At 42.9% G+C, this 24,333-nt stretch overlaps 2 protein-coding genes across 5 annotated transcripts in view; both read left to right on the forward strand.

Moving 5' to 3' along the window:
- LOC110493701 (protein kinase C alpha type) overlaps positions 1-4,023 on the forward strand; it is a 221,728-nt gene extending 217,705 nt beyond the window's left edge. For 2 of the 3 annotated variants that reach the window (XM_036949697.2, XM_036949696.2), the window contains one exon: positions 369-4,023. In XM_036949697.2, the coding sequence (XP_036805592.1) occupies positions 369-539 (171 nt within the window). In that variant the 3' untranslated portion in view covers positions 540-4,023. The remainder of the gene's footprint in view (positions 1-368) is intronic. The other variant, XM_090204820.1, reaches the window with a different exon arrangement.
- A 6,421-nt stretch (positions 4,024-10,444) lies between these two features.
- LOC110493704 (voltage-dependent calcium channel gamma-5 subunit) overlaps positions 10,445-24,333 on the forward strand; it is a 30,662-nt gene continuing 16,773 nt past the window's right edge. For both annotated transcript variants that reach the window (XM_090204822.1, XM_021568120.3), the window contains exons 1-2: positions 10,445-10,791; positions 23,190-23,429. In XM_090204822.1, the coding sequence (XP_090060948.1) occupies positions 23,234-23,429 (196 nt within the window). In that variant the 5' untranslated portion in view covers positions 10,445-10,791; positions 23,190-23,233. The remainder of the gene's footprint in view (positions 10,792-23,189; positions 23,430-24,333) is intronic.

Consider the following 24,333-nt stretch of genomic DNA (forward strand, 5'->3'; position numbering starts at 1 on the left):
CAATTCCCTCTACAGTGCACAATTTTAGGGCCCATAGGGCTCTGGTCAAAAGTAGTGCACTATAAAAGGAATCGGATGTCATTTGGGACTCATACTGGGATGTAGAGCATGTCATGTGTTGTTAGCGTGGGAACAGAAGGGGGAGAATAGGAATAGAAAGAGCGGTATCCGGTGTGAAATGTTCTCTCTATCCCTCCGTTCTCTCGTTTAGCAGACCAGGCGATGGAGGTGGAGGGATATCTAATCAAGCCCGGTTTCTACTTGCACATGTATTTCTTCTTACCTTTGTGTGTTCCGTATGTTACAGTTGCAGCCACCCATTTTAAAACCTTTCTGTCTCTCTCTCTCTTTCTATCCCTCCCTCGCAGTGCGGCAAAGGGGCGGAGAACTTCGACAAGTTCTTCACGCGCACTCAGCCCCAGCTCACGCCCCCCGACCAGCTGGTCATCGCCAACATCGACCAGGCTGACTTCTCAGGCTTCTCCTTCATCAACCCCCAGTTCATGCACCCCTCCCTGGTCTCCCTGCACACCGTATGAGGTGGAGGGGGGGGACCACGGACCCCCCTTCCTACCTCCGCTACCTACCTAGTACTAACCTTCCACCAACTGCAGCTTCTTCAAGCCAAACTCCCAACCACCAAACTGGTCCAACTTTACAACAACGTGGACGCTGATATCGACCACCATTTTGAGTTCCTCTATCAATGTATTAATGATGTGTCCTATAGGAATGGGACTTGGGGCTCTGAGTGAGAGGAGTTGGTGAGTGGAAGTGCTGTGTGTTAATGGTGAGGGGGAGGATGAAGGTTTGAGGAAGGAGGTGTATGTAGGGTTGATATACTTTCCCACCCACCTGTTGTGTTTGTATTCGAATGGGCAATTATTTTAAATCAACTCCTATTGAAATGAATCATGATAGGTATTGAGATGAATCATGATCGGTATTGAAATGACTGACCTGTTGTTTTGAATGTGTGGGGACAAAACCCATGAAACAATGCCAGTTTTTTTAAACTGATTCTAGAGCGAAGGGTTAACTTCTTGTTAAACCCTGTACTGGCTATACTAGTCTCCATTGAAACCCAAGGAAACTACAAATGTAATCTCTTGTTTTGAGCTATTGGGTAAGAGTTTGAGCCAAATATGAGGTCAGTACAGGGAGACTCTGTTTACAGTCTTACCTTGTGTTGGTGAGATTTTATTTCAATATGTGTCATAACAGGTGCCCCTATGTTTCAATATGCATCAAATAGTACACACCCAGTACGAATATCATGACACACTAACAATAACACGCACATACAGATGTAGGCTCTTCATTTGATCACCCTATTGCAGGAAAACTTTCCTTTAAAAAGTACACACAAATTACAGTTACACAGGGATATCTTGAACCTTGAACTCCAGGTTGTATGGTTATCTTGTCATAAGGTTTACAACTGTGAGTGGACATTCAGACAGAACGCAGTAGGCAGTGCAACAGTCCCATCTTCTTTAAACACCTACACAAGAATCGCAGGTTAACAGAAGTATAAAGGTCGAGATAGAGTAACACTACTTTGACAACCTTTTTACTATCCTCCCAACTTTGTTGTCACTGTTTGCCCACTTATCAAAAATGGCCATGATTCTCTTTGACGTGAGGAAGTCCTTCAAAGTTAAGTTCCTGAGGGAAAATTCTTGAGGATTTAGGAAAGAAATGACCTAGAACTCTGTTTTTTGTTTGTTTGAGAGGTAGCAACTAAATGAAATTGATGTTGAGTTATTGTTTGCTTACTCTATGAACCGTGCAATATTATATTGCATGCTTATACCCTTCTACATGGATATAACACCATTCTAACCATGTTGACTAGAGTATCACGTTATTAAAACGTTTAGTTCCCTTTTCTGCTTTAATGTGATGTCATGCATTCCCCCCCCCCTCCCCCAATTAGTTCTAATTAATATTTTAATGTAACACAGTGTATTAACTCTTTTGTAAATATTCATGAGTGATTTAAAAAAAAAAAGTATAGTATCTCGCAGTTTTTATACCAACAACTGAATGTGATTTTATTACGTTAGATAGGTTAACATATTTATATGTAAAAAAAATAAATTAAAAGTACCCCAAAATATCAACTTTGTAACGATTAGGTAATAAAGTCGGTCGGGATTAGCAAACCGAGAGAAACATCTGGATGTCTTTGCAGATATTATCAAGCGTTTTCCGTTTGCTCTCGTCTCAGTCGCACGTATCCGATGTTCTTGAATGCGATCGCTGAGTGAGTTGACTGAATGTGTGCCTGGCTCTTGTATCTGCATGTTGTTGGTAAGGATGAAAAAAACGTGATCATGATATAAATGCTGCATGATACTCAGTACCAGTAACCAGGCCACTGGTCAGACAGCAAGGAGTCTCCGCCCAAACACAGGTCCAGGATCAGCTGAACCTAAGCCATTCACAATCAGGAGACTATGGGCAAACCTGACTCCAGATATGCGGTTAGGGGAACTCTTAAAGACGTCTCTGTACTAGACCAGCGGGACAACTTGCTCTCTAGTGTGAAGGGGTTTTGTTTCTTCTTATCGTTAGTGTTTGTTCCTATAAAAAAATTACAATTGACCTAATTATTTTTTTTTGTTTTTTGGGGGGTTTTAGATTCTGCTCAAGTAATTCAGGAATGTTTCTCGGAATTATCACCATAGCAATTCATATCTTCACATCGAACTGTTGATGGATTCATACAATTCCCTCGACTTTTGCTCCTCTAAACCTTTTCCTAACCTTGTAACTGTGCCAATCCTGAAATAGCCAGAACCCGACAATAGCAGCGTTGCACTAGCTGTAGTCATACCAATGACGCGTCATTACCGAAGTCTTGTCAGTACCAAAATCTGGTCAATACACATATTTTGTCAATACCGATGAGTACAGAAGTCTCTCCCTGGTAGACTCTTAGTGATTAGTCCAAGAGAGTGTGCCAACGCCACATATCACAACGTATGTCCGACCCATGTGCTTCTCGCTGAAAATATGTAGCTAAGGGAATGCTAATTCAAATAATGTCGACTTGGTTCTGATGCCAGTCAATTTGGCAGTCGTTTCTTGTAGTTTATTTGTATTTTTATGTCACGTTAGTAGCCTACACCTCCGTGTGCGTTTACCTTTGTGCTTTATAGCCGGACAGCAGTATGACGCTTCTGCTATACCATGCCTGCTTACCCCTTACCTTACCTCTCTGTGCCTATCAGTCAGTGTGTGTGTTTACATGTACGTGTGTGAGAGAGAAGGAAGGAAAGCATAAATGGGTGGTTGATGAGTGATTGGGTGAATAAATGAGTGTGTGTGGTTGAGTGAATAATTGGTCAGTGAACAACCCCGTTCCTCCTATTGGCCTGTTAAACCCCCTGTCTGGGTAGCTCATCTCCTCTGTTCATCCTTCCATTCCTCCCCCCTTTCTCAGTGCCTGGGCAATCGATCCATTCTCTTATTGACAAAGCCCTCATCCCTTCTCCTTCAAGATCCAATCAGTTCATGAAAGCAGTTTTGTGTGAGAAACTCACCTGCCCCTTCCCATCCTCCCAAAACACACTGGGGAGAGAATTGGCCAAATATGTTCGTTTTCACCTTCGTTTACATCCTGTGTTATATTTTCCTTTGCCTTAGCTCCTACGTGTGCATCCCAAATGGCACCCTATTCCCCATACATTGCACTACTTTTGTCCATAGGCCCTAATCAAAAGTAGCACACTATATAGGGAATAGGATGCCATTTGAGAAACAGTCAGTCTCTAAACTCTCCCCCATTCTCTGATGATTCATGTCCAAACCAAGCGCTTCTTCTGTCCCTGTACATAATGATTTAGATATCTACATAGACTTGTAAAAGAAAGAATATATTGTATTTTGCAAATGGTGTATGTTCGTCCTCCCCAAAACCCTTTGAAAGCGAGTCTGGGCTACTTACCTTGTAATCAATAGTGTCATTTGTACCTACTGTATGATAATGCAAATAAAAAATACAAATAATGGCTATTCGGAAGCTGTTGTCTTTTTTACTTAAACATAAACTCAACTCATCAAAATCCAACGTTATAAAAGGTTCGTTCCTGGGAATGACATTACTCTATTTAAATATACTGGGTAACACTTTACGGTCCATAATAAACCATTTAGAAGGCATTTACAAAAAGTGTGCTCACCATTTATTAGTCACTACTCCCACATTTGTAAATGTTAGTACGTTTTGAAATTACACTGGTCACTCCAAACATTTTGAAAGTGTTTCTAAAGTACAAATGGCGCTCACTTTAAATGGCAAAAAGAATACTAATGATTTATAAATGTTGAACACACAGTTTATAAATGCCTTATACATGGTTTATTACAGACTCTTAAAATAATGTGACATTTCTGTCAACTCACAATCATCAAGTGTTCTCAAAATGGGATTGGTTTTTCTAGTCTTATTCTGAGAGATGCATCTCCTGCAGAACCCCAATATCGCTGTCACCGTTTCCTCTCCTTCACTGCTGACTTGGACGGGAAGTTTGCAATTGATGAAACCATTGGAAAATTTGATTTGAGCAAATCAAGTATGAAAAGGCACAGAAATGGGGTTTTAGCTGTGAGGAAGAGAAGATGGCTTGCTTGGGGAAAAGTCAGATGGCCTTACCTGATTCTTTGACTGTCAACCCATCTACACTAACAGCACGAGCACAGAATACAACAAGGAAACTACTTTCACTAACAGTTGGTCCAGTTGTAAATTGTTATATGAACACAAAGTCACAACAACATTTATCATAAATGTCTGGTAAAAATGAAGCCTCCTGATTTATAATCCCTTACGGGAATCAACACATGCAACCAAGATGTATGACATTATGTCCACGATCTCAGTAAGCTTCAGTAACATAAGTCCAAGTGTCTCTTGCCGTTTGGATAAGTGTGATGAACCTTAACCCAAGGTTCAGTAAGCCTGGCTTACCATCATATGCGAGGGAAAGGGGTGAGTGCATACGGACATTAAAAGTTTAACAAGTGAAGCTCTCAGAAGAAGCGTGAAAATGAGGTGCTGAATTTTTCATTGTGGACGCTGTGGCACAATCAAAGTCTTTGTCAGCTGCTGGCTTTCTCATTTACAAGCTGGTTGGCACAGGAAGGCCCCTGCAGATGTTCCAGTTACGGAGTTCAACCTGTACTTAATGTCTATCTGGCCCAGACCCGGGCTGTGTCTCAAATGGCACCCTATTCCATATATAGTGCACTACTTTTGACAAAAGCCCACTGAGTGTACCAAACATTAGGAACACCTGCTCTTTCCATGACAGACTGACCAGGTGAATCCAGGTGAAAGCTTTATAAACGTCACCTGTTAAATCCCCCTCAATCAGTGTAGATGAAATGCAGGAGACAGGTTTAAAGAAGGATCTTTACGCCTTGAGACAATTGAGAGATGGATTGTGTATGAGTGCCATTCAGAGAGTGAAACATTTAAGTGCCTTTGAATGCAGTATGGTAGTAGGTGCCAGGCGCACCGGTTTGAGTGTGTCAAGAACTGCAACTCTGCTGGTTTTTTCACCCTCAACAGTTTTCCGTGTGTATGAAGACCACCCAATGGACATGGAGTCAACATGGGCCAGCATCCCTGTGGAATGCTTTCGACACCTTGTAGAGTCCATGCCCCGAAGCATTGAGGCTGTTCTGAGAGCAAAAGGGTGTGCAACTAAATATTAGGAAGGTGTTCCTAATGTTTTGTACACTCAGGGTATATCGGGAATAGGGTTCCATCTCCTCTCCCATGTGGACTCATGAGGTCATTACACCTTTGCAACCAGGTCAGACAAACAGAATACAGGAACTATAAAAGCTGTGGTAGGTAGGTAATGAAATTGCTTACTGTAATGTTTGTGTACTTAATACTTAGAATTTCATATCTGTGTTTGTGTGAAAGCATTTGTGGAAGAGCTTGAGATAAGCAAATTATTGTACTGTGTATGCTACACTATATCCTGTGCATAATGTCAAATCAACTTTGATGTGGCATGGACAGACATAGACAGACATGTGAGTACTATACATCCACCTTATGCAGATGTCTCAGTAGGTTGATCATCAGCTCCATTGCTGGGTAGACTGAAGGACAGGCTGGTGTTGATGAAGAACTATGGTGTAATGGTCAGATCTGTTAGAACTTACCAGGAATGGCAGCATTTTTGGCGGATCTACAGAGCGGATATCTACGGAACGTCTTACCAACCAACCAGGGGCCAATCAATGAGGTGGAAGGAGCTACATGCATTTCATGTCAATTCAAGGGATGAAATTCAAATATTGTGAACAAGCAGATATACTGTCCATTCGAAAAGTATTCAGACCCCTTGACTTTTTCAAAATGTTACATTACAGCCTTATTCTAAAAGTGATTCCTCATCAATCTACACACAATAACCCATAATGACAAAGCAATAACTGATTTTTAGAAAGGTTTACAAATTTATAAACAAAAAAATTGGAGAAATATCACATTTAGAAAAGTATTCAGACCATTTTCTCAATACTTTGTAGAGGCATCTTTGGCAGCAGTTACAGCCTTGATTTATGACACTACAAGCTTAGCACACCTGTACTTGGGTAGTTTCTCCCATTCTTCTCCTCAGATCCTCTCAAGCTCTCAGGTTGGATGGGAAGTGTCGCTGCACAGCTATTTTCAGGTCTCTTCAGAGATGTTTGATCGGGTTCAAGTCCGGGCTCTGGCTGGGCCACTCAAGGACATTCAGAGACTTGTCCCGACGCAACTCCTGCATTCTCTTGGCTGTGTGCTTGGGGCCATTGTCCTGTTGGAAGGTGAACCTTTGCCCCACTCTGAGGTCCGAAGGTTTTCATCAAGGATCTCTCTGTACTTTGCTCTGTTCATCTTTCCCTCGATCCTGACTAGTCGCTGCCGTGCTAGGTTTTCCCCAGACGTGAATCTGGCATTCAGGCCAAATAGTTCATCTTGGTTTCATCAGACCAGGTAATATTATTTCTCATGATTTTAGAGACCTTTTGGTAAACTCCAAGTGGGCTGTCGTGCCTTTTACTGAGGAATGGTTTGTCTGGCCACTTTGCCATAAAGGTCTGATTAATAGTCCCTCTGACAGAGATAGTTGTCATTCTGGAAGGTTCTCCGATCTCCACAAAGGAACTCTGGAGCTCTGTCAGAGAGACCATCTCCCCCGTTTGCTCAGTTTGACCGGCGGCCAGCTCTAGCAAGAGTCTTGGTGGTTCCAAGCTTCTTCCATTTAAGAATGATGGAGGCCACTGTGGAGGCCACTGATGGAGGCCACTGTGTTATTGGGGACCTTCAATTCTGCAGAAATGTTTTGGTACCCTTCCCCAGATCTGTGCCTCCACACAATCCTGTCTCAAAGCTCTATTGACAATTCCTTCAACCTCATGGCTTGGTTTTTGCTCTGACATGCACTGTCAACTGTGGGACCTTATATAGACAGGTGTGTGCCTTTCCAAATCATGTCGAATCAATTGAATTTACCCCAGGTGGACTCCAATCAAGTTGTAGAAACATCTCAAGTAGGATCAAAGGAAACCGGAAGTCAACATGACCAAAGGAAACGGGATGCACCTGAGCTCAATTTCAAGTCTCATAGCAAAGGATCTGAATACTTATGTAAATAAGGAGTTTGGAGTGTGACTGTTTGAGGTTGTGGACAGGTGTCTTTTATACTGATAAGTTCAAACAGGTGCCATTAATACAGGTAACGAGTGGAGGACAGAGGGGCCTCTTAAAGAATAAGTTACAGGTCTGTGAGAGCCAGAAATCTTGCTTGTTTGTAGGTGACTAAATACTTATTTTCCACCATAATTTTCAAATAAATTCATTAAAAATCCGACAATGTGATTTTCTGGATTTCTTTTCTCCCATTTTGTCTGTCATAGTTGAAGTGTACCTATGATGAAAATTACAGGCCTCTCATCTTTTTAAGTGGGAGAACTTGCACAATTGGTGGCTGACTAAATACTTTTTTGCCCCACTGTATATATGTTTTTAATACATTTGCAAACATTTCTAAAAACCTGTTTTTGCTTTGCCATTATGTAGATATGAGGGAAAAAAATATTTGATCAATTTTAGTATAATGCTGTAACAAAACAAAGCATGGAAAAGGGGAAGGAAGGGGTCTGAATCGTTCCCGAACACACTGCACTATACAGCACAAGGCTTTACAATGACTTCACCTGAATGAGCAAGAAGCTCATGATAGTCCCATGGAAACATACAGCTCTCTGTCTCTCATTCTCTATCTCCCTCAAGAGGTCCAAAGCTGTTACTTTTACTTTGTGAGACACAAAATTGTACAAGTGTACATCATGCTCTTCAATGTTTATTAGTTTCAACATAAGTAACACCCAACCATGACATCTTAGCACTCTGACGTGCATACGTGCGTGGGTGAGTGGGGTGTGTGGGCAAGGAGAGGTGTCATTAGATTTGTTGAATCTCTCTCTCCCCCTCTCACACTCTCTCTCTCTTAATCTGACTCTACATCTTAACAGCAATTAACCCTCTTAAATAAGAGAGTCTTTGCTGTCAGTCTGGTATAATTGAATTAATAAAACGCTAGTGATGAAGAGCCATGGGATCCCTCGATGCCTTATTAATCCATCATGGTCCTGTCCCAAATGGCACCCTATTCAGTACACTACTTTTGACCAGGGCTCTAGTCAAAAGTAGTCCACTATTTTTGGGAAATGGGAAAAGTGCCATTTGGAACGAAGCCCATATCATTGTGTCAACGGCTTCCCTGAATCTGAATCTAATTAACTGTCTGCTTTGCTCTATCAGTAACCACTAGGGATGTCTGCTCAACATCTGAACTGCTATAGTCTGGAGCCCTAAAAGTCTGTTCATTGCTCTAGTGTGAGTATTGGAATGGGAGTATTGGAAGCTCTGTGAAAACAATGGTATGTTGAGGGAACTTGTTAAAAGGTCCAGCTCTCTCAAATCCAAATTCCTTGATTGAAATGAGAAACATTGTGTCAATATTGCCAAAGCATCAATGTATGCAATATTCTTGAAATTGTAAGGTAATAATAAAACAATAAATAATAAAATACGTTCAAATGAAATAGAAATAACAACAATAGAATGATAACAGTGGATAGTAATAGAAAACATAATCAATCATTGTTTAAACATGGAAAATAACAAGCAACTATTATTACTCCTAAAATGAATGCTACCACCACTGTTATTTACACTAATACCACAACTATCCCTATGATTACTATTACCAATACTATAATTTCTACCAAAAATCTCTCTCTCCTCACTCACTCACACACACAATCCATGTTTAGTGTTACCAGAGTGTAGTGACAGCCACTCCTCTTCCCCAGAGTGTGTAATCCCATTTAGTGTGCCACTGGTTTGAGAACCAGGCCCAAAACAATACTAATTATCTATTTATCCAATTATGAACACAGCAACCTTGACCTTCTCTCCCCTTCACACTCTCAGGGTGCATCCCAAACAGCACCCTATTCCCTATATAGTTCCGCTACTTTTGACCAGGGCCTCAGTGCATTATATAGGGAATAGGGCCATATTTGGGATGCAACCTCAGGGCCGGTTGCTTCATATTTAATGTTCAGCTACGATGGGGATGAAGTATAGAGGTTCGGTAATGTCCCTAATGAGGGGTTAATGAGAGGAGTGGAGTTTTGAAAGGTTGCTGGTGCTGAGTTATAGAATTAGAATTCCATGTCTATGGTTGTAGCTACCACGGCAATTTGTTACTTCAAAAACGTTCGAGGTCTTTATAATCCATTAGGACACATTTTATATCAGCAACATTTTATACACTGCCTGTGGGGCATATTCTGGCCCTGTCCATGGAGCTGAAATGTTACCAAAGCAACGCTTTGACTGCGAAAGAACATGGATAGACGGGAAGAATAACAGGTCGTAGCTTCATTGATGCCAGAACAAACATACATAATCAAAGTTAGCTTTTGCGAAATAGGCCTAACAAATTGTGCCAGGAAAAGTAGTTCTCCCTTGGGTGGAGGGGGAAATGCAAGGGGCGATATAATAGCTGAGATGCAATGAGACATGTATATGTGGACAATCAACGTTTTCCAGCCAGCTTTTAATTATGGATACTACACTGATAGGCCATATGCTCGTAAATAATTGGATAAATGACCATATGCGTCTCCTTTGGGTGGGTCAGTGCTACATTTAGTTGTAATGCTTTGTAAATGTTATGCACACATAAATACCTTAGTCGGACAAAATGTTTAATAATAATGTAGTAAATAATTATAACTTTTTTAAATGAAATGGGTTATGACGCTAAAGTCACCCACAGGTACTTGTCTTGAATGTCACATGATGGAAGCTTCGTCGTGGGTTTGATGTTTGATTGAAGAGCTGTGTCGTATTCAGCTCACTCGAATCCAGAACGTTGATGAAGAAAAGTCTATGGGTGCCAATCTCTGAACCGTAGTTTTATCCAAAAGAGGGACATTATTTTTGGTCTGCATTTCGCAAAAGCTAACTTTGATTTTGTTTAATCAGTGAAGCTTCATAGGCTAACCGTATCCCAAAGGCTGCCGCTGCCCAACTGCTGGCGCCAGGCTGAAGTGGAGTGCGCAACGAGTATTGTCCTGTTGTGGGGCACTAAGTGCGCGACACATCCACTGCTTCTCCGCGAGTCTGTAGACAAGTGTAGAGCGACACGAGAGGAACAGTATTGTAAGAAAAATAGCGCTTTCCTCGACGAGACTTTTGTGAAGGTAAACTATGTTTATTTTAATTATTTCCTTTTCTTTTGAAGTGTCTTTAGTAGGCTGTCCGAAATGTGTTCAGTTGGCATATAGGTGCTCAGAAGCGCCTCTTTGGTTTGTTCGTCTCCACGTGATATACTATTGTTTTCTACATTCACTGCTTTGTAAAAATAACTTATTTTTCGAAGCTTACGCTTATTCCTGGGATGTAGGCTCTAGCAATGTAAAAAATGTAACTGTAAAGGTCGAACAATGATACAATAAACACTATACTTTGTATAAATATTCAAATACATTTAGTCAGCTATTGAGTTTAAGGTGGAGGGAGAACCTTCACTTCCATAAACAACTTTTTACCATATCGATGTGAATACGAACAGGTAGTTTTTACGACTGTGGGAATGATATTTTCAGCATGAACTAATGTGTAAGCATAGTTTTTTTTAAAGACAAGTCTGGAATTGACGTTGTTGGCATGCAATTATAGATATAATTGCAAGCCCTTGCTTTGAAAATCGAAACGATATTGAACGCATCCCACTTGGTAATTTAATTTAGGTTTAGTGCATTACTGAAGAGCAGGACCAGGCAGACGTTGGTGGAAAGTGGAGTCAGTATCGATTTTGTTTGGTGGTTTGAGTATCTGTGATGCTGTAATACGTTTGATAGCATATTTCGCTATCACTGTGATCAAACTCCCAAACCTGAAACGATCGAAAACGTTCTAACTTTACCTTACTGAATAGTGTTATTGACTGTGTTTGTTTATTCCATGTTTAACTCTGTGTTGTGCTTTGGTTTATCTTGGCCAGGTCGCAGTTGTAAATGAGAACTTGTTCTCAACTAGCCTACCTGGTTATTTTTAAAAATTCACCTTTATTTGTTATTTTTATTTTTTAAGTAATAGGATACATGCACGTGCACATTAACCCAACCCTTTCCAGAGCCCATTGGGGCGAGTTGGGCAGCACATGGTATTGGCATGTGTGCTTTAGTGGCATGGGCACACAATCATGGAATAGTCCCAATCAGTATTATCCAGTGAAAGTCTAATAGGTTAGATTGGGCTACATGTTGTTCATGTAGATAATCAACAAAAACAAGGATCAGAATGAGAAAATGGGTGATTTTTGTCTTGTGCTTTAATTACAGTTGATTATTATTTACAATCCTTCGACACTTGTGACAAAGGCGTTCCTTGCATGCCAGACTTGCCCTTTGCATCCCCAGTTTATACCGTGATAGTTGTCATAATCGGCAGGTAGCTTAGTGGTTAGAGCGTTGAGCCAGTAACCGAAAGGTTTCTGGATCGAATCCCCAACTTGACAGCGTAAAAATCTGTCGTTCTGCCCCTGAACAAGGCAGTTAACCCACTGTTCCTAGGCCGTCATTGTAAATAAGAATTTGTAATAGGATACATGCACGTTCACATTAACCCAACTTGCCTAGTTAAATAAAGGTTACATAATCAAAGACCAATTAACTGTATCATTTTGAATAAAACTGACTTTTAAAATTACTGTTGAAAAGTCATAATGAAGTAAGAGAGAAATGAGTTATTATCTGCCAAGTCCATACATGCCTGTAGCCTTGGAGACTGGCAGTCATGAACACAGACCAATGTTATTTAACCTTCTGGCGGTTACCACAGCCTAATTCACAGCCGATGTACACTGACACAGCGTCAGCATCTGCTTGACAGGGAGCTAATACCACTCTCCCTCTTTTTCTGTTGGAGGTCCCATATCACAGGGCCTGCCTCTTCTTGTACAGTCTGTCCTGCTGTCTGTCTGCTTTACACTATTACACTGTCTCAGCCAGCCTGCCTATGCTTCTGTCTGTCTGTCTGTCTCCTCTCTCCTATGGCACTGTCATTACAACACACTGACTCGTGACTTTTACATCTAAGTTCTGTTTCTTCCGACTGGCTCATTAGCCTATTCTGTCACACCCTGATCTTTCACCTGTCCTTGTGATTGTCTTCACCCCCCCTCCAGGTGTCGCACATTTTCCCCCATTATCCCCTGTGTATTTATACCTGTGTTCTCTGTTTGTCTGTTGCCAGTTTGTCTTGTTTGTCAAGCCTACCAGCGTTTTTTTTTGTGTCAGCTTCTGCTTTCCCCCAGTCTCTTTTTTTCTCATCCTCCTGGGTTTTGACCCCTGCCTGTCCTGACCCTGTATCCACCTGCCTGACCACTCTTCCTGCCCCTGAGCCTGCCTGCCTGGGGGAGCCTGCCTGCCTGTACCTTTGCCCCACCTCTGGATTACAGACCTCTGCCAGACCTGAGCCTAACTGCTGTCCTGTTCCGATGCCGCTGTTGCTGTAATAAACATTGTTACTTCGACACAGTCTGCATCTGGGTCTTACCTTGATTCCTGATATTCAGTCTTCCTTAATGTGGAAACCTTAGTATTGTGCTGCACACAAAAGAGACATGGCCAAGTTAAGCACTAAAAGAGAGAGTACTTGGTCTCATGACAAAGCCCGAGAATGTGCCATTTCTCCGGGTGACTGGCTGTGTTTTGCCATTTGCCCCTCAAACATGACGTTTGCTTCTATGTTATGATGAACCGTGGGAGAGTTCATCGTAGCATACAGTTTCAATGTCCTACAGCTGAGGTATAAAGATACTAGTGTATGTGTTTTATTTTAAGTGAAAATACATTTGAACAGATCCCATATAGATTTCTGACATAATCAACAGTGGAGTGTCATCTGAAAGATTTTATTTGAGAAAATGATCACCACAGTTACTCATTTTATTTTTGGATCAGTTGATTGACAGGCTGCTGACATTCTGGCCTTGTTTGAAGAGGCGGAAATAATTTATGTGGATAGTCCATCTGTAGATGCTCTACAGATTATCTTCACGCTAACTATCTACTAACTCTAACCGTAACCCTTATCTTTACCCTAAATATAACCCTTACCCTACCCCAAACCTTAACCCTAACCCTTATTCTAAACTTAACCCTGACCCATATTCTAAACTTAACCCTGACCCTTATTCTAAACTTAACCCTGACCCTTATTCTAAACTTAACCCTGACCCTTATTCTAAACTTAACCCTGACCCTTATTCTAAACTTAACCCTGACCCTTACTGTAACCTTCGCACGCAGTTGCTTATCAACAGAGAGTTTGCTGATAGTATGACCATCTGTAGAGCACTTACAGACGGAAAATCGGGACTATCCAAATAAAGTGTGACCGAAGAGGCGAGCACAGCCAAGAAACACTGGCTGAGATCTGTCAGGGAGATGCCTTTGGAGCAGCATAAAAGGCTTGGAGCGAGGCAAGCACTGCTCAAGCCTACTAACATGTTCTGACATGAACTGTCCCCAGGCACTCAGTCAGAGGCAGTCCGTTGTTGCCTCTGAACCCTAAAGACTCGAGGCTGGTAAGATGCCCTCTGCAGAGTCTCCAGAGGTTTAACTGTTGGGTTGAGTTTGTGTTCAAAAATGAAATCCTCTTTTTCTTTTTGTTGTTGTTGTGGAAATTGAAATATTTAGATGGAGGGCCATTGGAATGTTGTTTTGGGAGCACAGTGGTGAAATAACATGACCTTTATGCCGTCCCCTTGCCTGGTATTTATTTTCGGGCTAAGTGACAGGTTTTGGGATATTTTTATAGCCAAAAATACAGCGTTACTAACAACAGTCTCTTGTGACGTATAGTAGATACTCTTGTAAGCATGGTGCTGGGGAAGCGTACCGGGAGTCTCGGAGTGTTTTGTAGGTCAGGAAGACTGTTTGACGTATGAGTATGACTGATTTAGCACAGCCCTGTAGTGCCTATGCTACTGTATGCTAGTGTTATATACAGGGGCTATGGAGTGTGATGATTGTGGCTAGCTAACTGCTAGCTCCCTCCCATAGCTGTGTTGGGGCTCCATGTCATGTCCCCCATGTCCAGCCACTGTCCACAGGGCTCTATAGTCCTCTGATGCTGTCCACCCCACTGACCGCCAACTCGCATCAGTGGAACACACAAGCCATGTTACTCTGGAGACGGTGCATAGCGACATCCGGCCGTCATGGAAACTGGGTCAGTGGCTTTCACGAAAGGAGTGTACAGATGAATCCTTGACAGTGACAGAGAAATAATAATGATTTTTTTTTAAACAGACATTTTGGTTAACATTCATTTCTGTTCTACTACTGACAAATGTTTGAGTAACTCCAGACGTTATTGTGTTGGATTATAACCAGGTCCTAGTTGTGACAATCACGTTCAGTGGTAGGGACCAAGTCAGTTGGGTAATTGAAGCCTAAATGGCTGTTTATACTGTTGAATTTGCATGAGCCGCTATGTTCAGAATGCTTGGTATTAAAATGAGCAGGTATGGTCAGAATGCTTGGTATTAAAATGAGCAGGTATGTTCAGAATGCTTGGTATTAAAATGAGCAGGTATGGTCAGAATGCTTGGTATTAAAATGAGCAGGTATGTTCAGAATGCTTGGTATTCAAATGAGCTGCTATGTTCAGAATGCTTGGTATTCAAATGAGCTGGTATAGCCTATTAGCAACATCTACAAACACAGTCGATGACATGTAAATCGAACTCTACAAATCCCAAATTACACTAGCCCATAGATCCTAACAAGGACGGTTCCAAGCAACCAATGGATAACACCATAGCCTAAAAATATCAACATCAAAAGACTAAACATAAATTCCATATGTGATCCTGACCAGTGACCACCCTTTTTCCATGAGGCTGTGAGAGTTATTGGAACAGAGTTTTGATTCATTGCAGGTTGTTTTTTTTTCCCCCCATTGACTTTCCGACCGTTGTGTTGAAAAACGGTAGTTGGCTTTTGGATTGAATAGAGGCTGATGAGGCTGGGTGCGTGCTAATTGAATGGACAGCGAGAGTACTGACTGACCTAGTTTCATTAGTGATGATGCAGTGGGTTCCATTCCACTGGAGACAGTTAGATGCATGGTCAATCTGATATCTGCTGTGGCCGTACAGCATTTACTACAATGCGGCCTCCGCAAGTCAGAGAGAACGTACTTTTTGCACTTCGCTGAGCAGAGCTGTTGTCAAGGAAGTGAGTTTGTTTATACAGAACCTCCCGCCCCAACCTACCGTCAACCAATCGTGTCAATGCGGAGCTGTACGGAGCCATCCGCGTTATTACAAAATTTGAGAGGTGCACGGCGATGTGGTACGGAGCTTGATTTGGCCTCTGTATTCCTCTGGAGCCTCCGACCACATTTTCGGATCAAGCATAAATTGGCTTTTGGTCGCTGTTACAATGAACTCCGCCCTCGCGTGGTGAGTGGCGGGAGACACCACAGAACAGACCTGGGTCATGTTCATAAGGCACCAACTGGAGAAAAATGAAACAGAACTGGGACTTGTCGAACAAGAAACTATCATTTTTGTTTTCTTTTGCAGAATATTTTAAAGCATTTTCTATTGCTTGCTTTTATGAACATAACCCAGAGTAGGTGCATGGTCAAAATGACTTCAGGTGCAGTCAAATAAGACTGTTAGGTTTCTATAGTAATAAAAAAATACTAGACACTAAACAGAACTAGATTGTTGCTGTTGGGTGTTCATCCGTGTATTGGATTCCAGTCACAGAATGGATGTGCCCATCTTCTTCAAAGGTAGTTTGTTATAATGCAAAGAGGGACTGAGGCTTTTTGGATCTCCCGGCTTAGGCCCTGGAAGCTTTGAACATCTAATGAGAAACATTGGTCAATAGACAGTTTTTCTCGGCTCAATCGCCATTCATAATCCCGTACGGGCAGGACCAATGTTTGGACTGAATTAGTATTCATAGTAGATTGAATGAGGCCTGTTGATCTCTTTGTGTGCGTGTGAATTGACATGATGCAGAATTTGGTTATTGGCTGTGGGTATCCTTTGATCTAATCTGAAAAGTGTGTGTGTGTGCAGATGCAAGCATGTGTGTGTGATGTGCATTTGTCAATAAGTTTCTTGGAAACCAATGACTCACACATAGAACTGGCAAGTTGGACATCATCATAGCTCCCTGTATTCCCCACTGTACCATGGCAACAGGTATTAAGCCTTTGCCAAGACTGTGCTTCATGTGGCGAGGACGGGACACAATGACACTCAAACAATGATATATTCCAAATTATCAACTGGGTGGTTCTAGCCCTGACTGGAGATTGGCTGAAAGCTGTGGTATATCAGACCGTATACCATGGGGTATGACAAAATGTATTTTTACTACTCTAATTGTGTTGTGTCGTGACTAAGAACAGCCCTTAGCTGTGGTTTATTGGCCATATACCACAACCCCTTGGGCCTTATTGCTTAAATAGACTCCCTGTTTGGATTCTGTCTTTTGTCTAAGATATGACACTTATAAGTGGATCCATACCAATCTAGGAAACTTGTTTTAAAAAATCCAAAATCAAAACCCCACTAGCTACTGATGATAAGCATTTAATCGTGCTATCCTTTGGGTGGGCAGAGCAAATGGCTCCTTAAAAGGATGCGGCCACTAGGATAATGATATCTAAGGGATTCGGAAATAACTAAAATATTACGTGTTCATCTTTTCTTTCTCATTTTCATGTTGAGGTAGAGGATACTGTTCTGCCCTAACGGCAACTATTTCACCATGACACTTAGACGTCAACTAGATTAGACTGCATTCCCACTTCTGACTGCCTGGTATTTTCACTGTAGAAAAGAGAAGTCTGTCTGGATATTTCTCCTAGTCTTTTACTTGTATATGGCCCAAAAAGTCCACAACACCCTGCACTGGTTCATGAATATACAACAGAATATCTATGCTAATAACTTCCTGTGGAAGTAGCTGTTTGGACACGTCATAGAACCAGTTAACTAGCATTAATGTACACAGGCAAATCTGTAAAAATAAAAATTTTAAAAATAAAATCTTCCCCCAACTGAAAGCTTTAAAACATTTCTACTCTATTTATTCTGAATTGCCGGTCCATATTGGTTCAAATCCTAGAAGTCCTCATCTTTCAGCATCAGATAGTGACTATGTAGCAAAGCCAGGCATGGCAAAGTTCTCCCTGCCTCCACTTGTCTCTGGTTCATTCCATATGTCATGGGCCCTTCTTTCCCCATCCAAACACTTGTCGAGCCCCTCTGGCAACCAGCCTCCCCATCTGCGACAGCCAGCCCGAAAAGCCTGCAAACGTCACCGTCCAAATACAGTCCCATAGAGTTGGAATGGAGAATCACACTTTTACCCTATTCCCCCAGCCACTTTAATATGGACAGACTATTTCTGACTGATCGCACAAGGACTAATGACGTCTGTACATTTTTAAACCATCTTGCACTGATGACGCGTGATCAACAGTCAGGCTTGTTCTGTCACTTAATGTTCTGTCATTTATTCGGGCATTAGGTTTTGTATAATTTAGTATTCTGTCATTTGGTGCTCTGTCAGTGCTGTCATTTAGTGTTCTGTCATTTTGCATTGTCATTCAGTGTCCTGTCGTTTAGGCATAGCGTTTTGTCATTTATAGTTAGTTACCTATTATTTGAAATGTAGTTTTGTCTACACCAGGAGGTAGGCCTTCTATACATTGAAGCTCAAACTGCCTTGATAGATCTCTATTTTTAGAGGTTTGGTAATGATGCCTTGTGTGTGTGTGTGTGTGGGAGTAACGAGCGCAATTGGATGCTAGCATCGAACGTTAACCACCCTATGATAAAACACAGTAGCCTGTCAATGAATGGCCTTGTGCGTCACACTCAAGCTAGTGCGTCACACGCAAGCTAGCGCGCCACATGCTAGCAAAGCCACTGGTGTTGAAAGGCTGGTATTAATATCTAAGTGGACGTGTGGGTAAGAGCTGTACTGAATGGGGACTGATTGGCTACCTGATAATGGCCCTCATTTTCTTTCCCCTCATTGCTTACACCTGCTGGACCTTTGTGCTAAAAAGTCCCATTTGATTGACTGGTGAGTCTATGGCTGTGTCCCAATCACTTTATCACCTCCTCGTCTCCTTTCCTAGCTGACCAAATTTACTTTTGGTCTGAAGGCCTATGGACCTTTTTGCCTTCATCCACTTCTAATTAAATGGAATTGATTTTCTAATTGTCCAAATTATAAAGTGGTTAATTGGTAATGATAGAATAGGCCAGTCTCATTACACGCATAGCTGCACCATAGTGAGTCAACCGTAGTGGGAGAGATGTGTTGCATCAACAGTCAGAGGTCAGATGAGATATTTATATTACCACTGTCACACCAATGGCTCTGACTCAGTCCTGTGAAACGATGAACATGCAAAAACCCTTTAAATGAGATGCATTAGTCATCTTATGCATTCGTACCCATATATTATCAATATTGTGATACAAAGGGTCCATGAGGCCATGTTATCAATATCGTGATACAAAGGGGCGTGAGGCCATGTTATCAATATCGTGATACAAAGGGGCCGTGAGGCCATGTTATCAATACCGTGATACAAGGGGGGCCGTGAGGCCATGTTATCAATATCGTGATACAAAGGGGCCGTGAGGCCATGTTATCAATATCGTGATACAAAGGGGGGCCGTGAGGCCATGTTATCAATATCGTGATACAAAGGGGGGGCGTGAGGCCATGTTATCAATATCGTGATACAAAGGGGCCGTGAGGCCATGTTATCAATACCGTGATACAAGGGGGGCCGTGAGGCCATGTTATCAATATCGTGATACAAAGGGGCCGTGAGGCCATGTTATCAATATCGTGATGCAAGGGGCCGTGAGACCATATTATCAATATCGTGATGCAAGGGGCCGTGAGACCATGTTATCAATATCGTGATGCAAGGGGCCGTGAGACCATGTTATCAATATCGTGATGCAAGGGGCCGTGAGACCATGTTATCAATATCGTGATGCAAGGGGCCGTGAGACCATGTTATCAATATCGTGATACAGGGGGGCCGTGAGGCCATGTGATCAATACCGTGATACAGGGGGGCCGTGAGGCCATGTGATCAATACCGTGATACAGGGGGGCCGTGAGGCCATGTGATCAATACCGTGATACAGGGGGGCCGTGAGGCCATGTGATCAATACCGTGATACAGGGGGGCCGTGAGGCCATGTGATCAATACCGTGATACAGGGGGGCCGTGAGGCCATGTGATCAATACCGTGATACAGGGGGGCCGTGAGGCCATGTTATCCATACCGTGATACAGGGGGGCCGTGAGGCCATGTGATCAATACCGTGATACAGGGGGGCCGTGAGGCCATGTGATCAATACCGTGATACAGGGGGGCCGTGAGGCCATGTGATCCATACCGTGATACAGGGGGGCCGTGAGGCCATGTGATCAATACCGTGATACAGGGGGGCCGTGAGGCCATGTTATCCATACCGTGATACAGGGGGGCCGTGAGGCCATGTGATCAATACCGTGATACAGGGGGGCCGTGAGGCCATGTGATCAATACCGTGATACAGGGGGGCCGTGAGGCCGTGTTATCCATACGGGGGGGCCGTGAGGCCGTGTTATCCATACGGGGGGGCCGTGAGGCCGTGTTATCCATACGGGGGGGCCGTGAGGCCGTGTTATCCATACGGGGGGGCCGTGAGGCCGTGTTATCCATACGGGGGGGCCGTGAGGCCGTGTTATCCATACGGGGGGGCCGTGAGGCCGTGTTATCCATACGGGGGGGCCGTGAGGCCGTGTTATCCATACGGGGGGGCCGTGAGGCCGTGTTATCCATACGGGGGGGCCGTGAGGCCGTGTTATCCATACGGGGAGGCCGTGTTATCCATACGGGGAGGCCGTGTTATCCATACGGGGAGGCCGTGTTATCCATACGGGGAGGCCGTGTTATCCATACGGGGAGGCCGTGTTATCCATACGGGGAGGCCGTGTTATCCATACGGGGGGGCCGTGAGGCCGTGTTATCCATACGGGGGGGCCGTGAGGCCGTGTTATCCATACCTTTTATCTAGGCAAGTCAGTTAAGAACACATTTATCACACACTTATTTTCAATGACGGCCTAGGAACGGTGGGTTAACTGCCTTGTTCAGGGGTAGAACGACAGGTTTTCACCTTGTCAGCTCGGGGGAACCAATTTTGCAACCTTACAGTTAACTAGTCCAACACAATAACGACCGACCTGCCTCTCTCTCGTTGCACTCCACAAGGAGTGCCTGTTACGCGAATGCAGTAAGCCAAGGTAAGTTGCTAGCTAGCATTTAAACTTATCTTCTAAAAAACAATCAATCATAACCACTAGTTAACTACACATGGTTGATATTACTAGATATTATCTAGCATGTCCTGCTTTGCATATAATCTGACTGAGCATAAAAGTATCTAAGTATCTGACTGAGCGGTGGTAGGCAGAAGCAGGTGCGTAAACATTCATTCAAACAGCACTTTTGTGCGTTTTGCCAGCAGCTCTTCGTTGTGCATCAAGCATTGCGCTGTTTATGACTTCAAGCCTATCAACTCCCGAGATGAGGCTGGTGTAACCGAAGTGAAATGGCTAGCTAGTTAGCGCGCACTAATAGCGTTTCAAACATCACTCGCTCTGAGCCTTCTAGTAGTTGTTCCCCTTGCTCTGCATGGGTAATGCGGCTTCGATGGTGGCTATTGTCGTTGTGTTGCTGTGTTGCTGGTTCGAGCCCAGGGAGGAGCGAGGAGAGGGACGGAAGCTATACTGTTACACTTGCAATGCTAAAGTGCCTATTAGAACATCCAATAGTCAAAGGTTAATGAAATACAAATGGTATAGAGGGAAATAGTCCTATAATTCCTATAATAAGTACAACCTAAAACTTCTTACCTGGGAATATTGAAGACTCATGTTAAAAGGAACCACCAGCTTTCATATGTTCTCATGTTCTGAGCAAGGAACTGAAACGTTAGCTTTCTTACATAGCACATATTGCACTTTTACTTTCTTCTCCAACACTTTGTTTTTGCATTATTTAAACCAAATTGAACATGTTTCATTATTTACTTGAGGCTAAATTGATTTTATTGGTGTATTATATATTAAGTTAAAATAAGTGTTCATTCAGTATTGTTGTAATTGTCATTATTACAAATACATGTAAAAAAAAAAAAAAGGCAGATTAATCGGTATCGTCTGTTTTGGTCCTCTAATAATCGGTATCGGCTTTCTTGGTCCTCTAATAATCGGTATCGGCGTTGAAAAATCATAATCGGTCGACCTCTAACGTGAAGCCATGCAAGTCGTTGCAAAGAGAGAAAAACAAAGCCTGAATAGACTGGTATTTCTCTCACACACACACTCCCACTCAAAAACAGCCAGTGACAGTAAACAGACAACTCATTATGTAAAAGGACTGCCTTTTCAACACACATCCCCATGCATGCCCAGAAATCAGGCATCCAGCTAGCGTGGGCAACAGCTCCTGCAACCAAGTGATCAGTGCTGCTTATGACTGATGAGCATCAACATCAATATGCTGTTGCATATGTCACACCATCATAGTGTAAGACTGCTGGACTTTTGCTTGACTGGATCATGTTGTGTTAATCAGATGGGTCTTGACTGGATCATGTTGTGTTAATCAGATGGGTCTTGACTGGATCATGTTGTGTTAATCAGATGGGTCTTGACTGGATCATGTTGTGTTAATCAGATGGGTCTTGACTGGATCATGTTGTGTTAATCAGATGGGTCTTGACTGGATCATGTGTTAATCAGATGGGTCTTGACTGGATCATGTTGTGTTAATCAGATGGGTCTTGACTGGATCATGTTGTGTTAATCAGATGGGTCTTGACTGGATCATGTTGTGTTAATCAGATGGGTCTTGACTGGATCATGTTGTGTTAATCAGATGGGTCTTGACTGGATCATGTTGTGTTAATCAGATGGGCTGAATTATGGAATATGAGGAGTAATTTACAGGCCTCCCCAGCACTATTAGTGGTGTGTGGTTTTGGCCTGTGTCAAAGCGAGGGCAGACAGACCTACAACTGCAGTTCAAAGTTCAGCTTTTTCAAAATCAGCCCAATGTTCATGAAGCAGGATACACTTCTAAAAGTATTTTGAGAGATCAGGGCACTAGGCTAGATTTTCCTTACTTAAAAAAAAAAAAATACAGCTAAACAACTGACAAAGTAATACACTAATATAAAAGTACACTAAACTATGATACACCGATTAGATGTCAGGATGGAAAGGAGAGCAGGGAGGATTACTGGGACATTTTTTACATATTGAGACATGCCTGGCAGGCAGAGCTGCCTCCCAGGTAACGCTCATGGCTTAAGTTTGTCTGGCCATTGACAACTGGGACGCAGACTTGACCATTGGGTCTTAGCCATTGCCTTACAATTGACCATTAGGACATAGACGTGGCCTTATCATTGACTACTGTGACACCGACCACTACCTTTTTCTATTAACTCCATCCTCTGTCTCCCTGCAGCTCCTCTTTCTGCCGGCGGCGCCCCCTGCAGCTGTGGATGTGGAATGACCCTGTGTGGCAGGAAGGTGTTGACAGTGCTAAGCAGCGTGTTCGCTGTGTGCGCCCTGGGCCTGCTGGGCATCGCTGTCAGTACTGACTACTGGCTCTATCTGGAGGAGGGCGTCATCCTGCCCCTCAATCAGAGCACTGAGTTACGCATGTCCCTGCACTCGGGCCTCTGGAGGGTCTGCTTCACAGCTGGTAAGTTTCTGGTTAGGGGTAGACGTTGCCCCTTAGTTACAAATCTAGGATCAGTTCAGATTAGAGATGCATATGTCCCTGCAGTCAGAGCTGAAAAAAAAAGATATATGCTTTGTCACCAACACCAGATAGGTATAGTGAAATGTGTGGTTTTACGGGATCAGCCATACACTCTTAGAAAAAAGGGTTCTTCCGCTGACACCGTGGAGAACCCTTTTTGGTTCCAGGTAGAACCCTTTTGGAACATACAACTTAAAAGGGTTCTCCTATTGGGACAGCCAAAGAACCCTTTTGGTGGAACCATTTGGGTTGTATGTACCTTTTCTACAGAGGGTTCTACCTGGAACCAAAAAGGATTATATCTGGAACCATAGAAAGGTTATTCTATGGGGACTGCCATATACCCCTTTAAGGTTCTAGATAACACCTTTTTTTCCCTAAGAGTTGAGTTTAGTAGTACGGCGCCCCTGTAGCAAATTAGGGTTAGGTGCCTTGCTCAAGGACACATAGTCAGATTTTTACTTTGTCGGTTCGGGTATTAGAACCATCTTTCGGTTACTGGCCCAACGATCTAACCGCTAAGCTACCTGCCACCCTAGATGTTGCCCCTTACCCTTAGGCACAAATCTAGGATCAAGGTAGAGTCTGCCCCTTAGGTGTCCATTCAGGGACGCTGACCATTGTTTACTACAGTATCTGACGTTTCTACGTCTGATGACTGGTAGCTTCTAGCTGGCCTCTGTACCAGTCTGTTTCTGTTTTGGTAAGTGATGACAGGAGTTGGCGAGGAGGAGAAACCGGCTGGCACTTCAGGCTGGTTCACTAGACTGAGAGTCAAATGTTTGAGAGTCAAATGTTCATCCTCTTCTCTCTCCACTTCCTCTCGGCTGTGTCCCAGTGACCT

This window comes from Oncorhynchus mykiss, chromosome 17, assembly GCF_057628025.1.
Source record: "Oncorhynchus mykiss isolate SJ-2025 chromosome 17, ASM5762802v1, whole genome shotgun sequence".
NCBI lineage: Eukaryota > Metazoa > Chordata > Actinopteri > Salmoniformes > Salmonidae > Oncorhynchus > Oncorhynchus mykiss.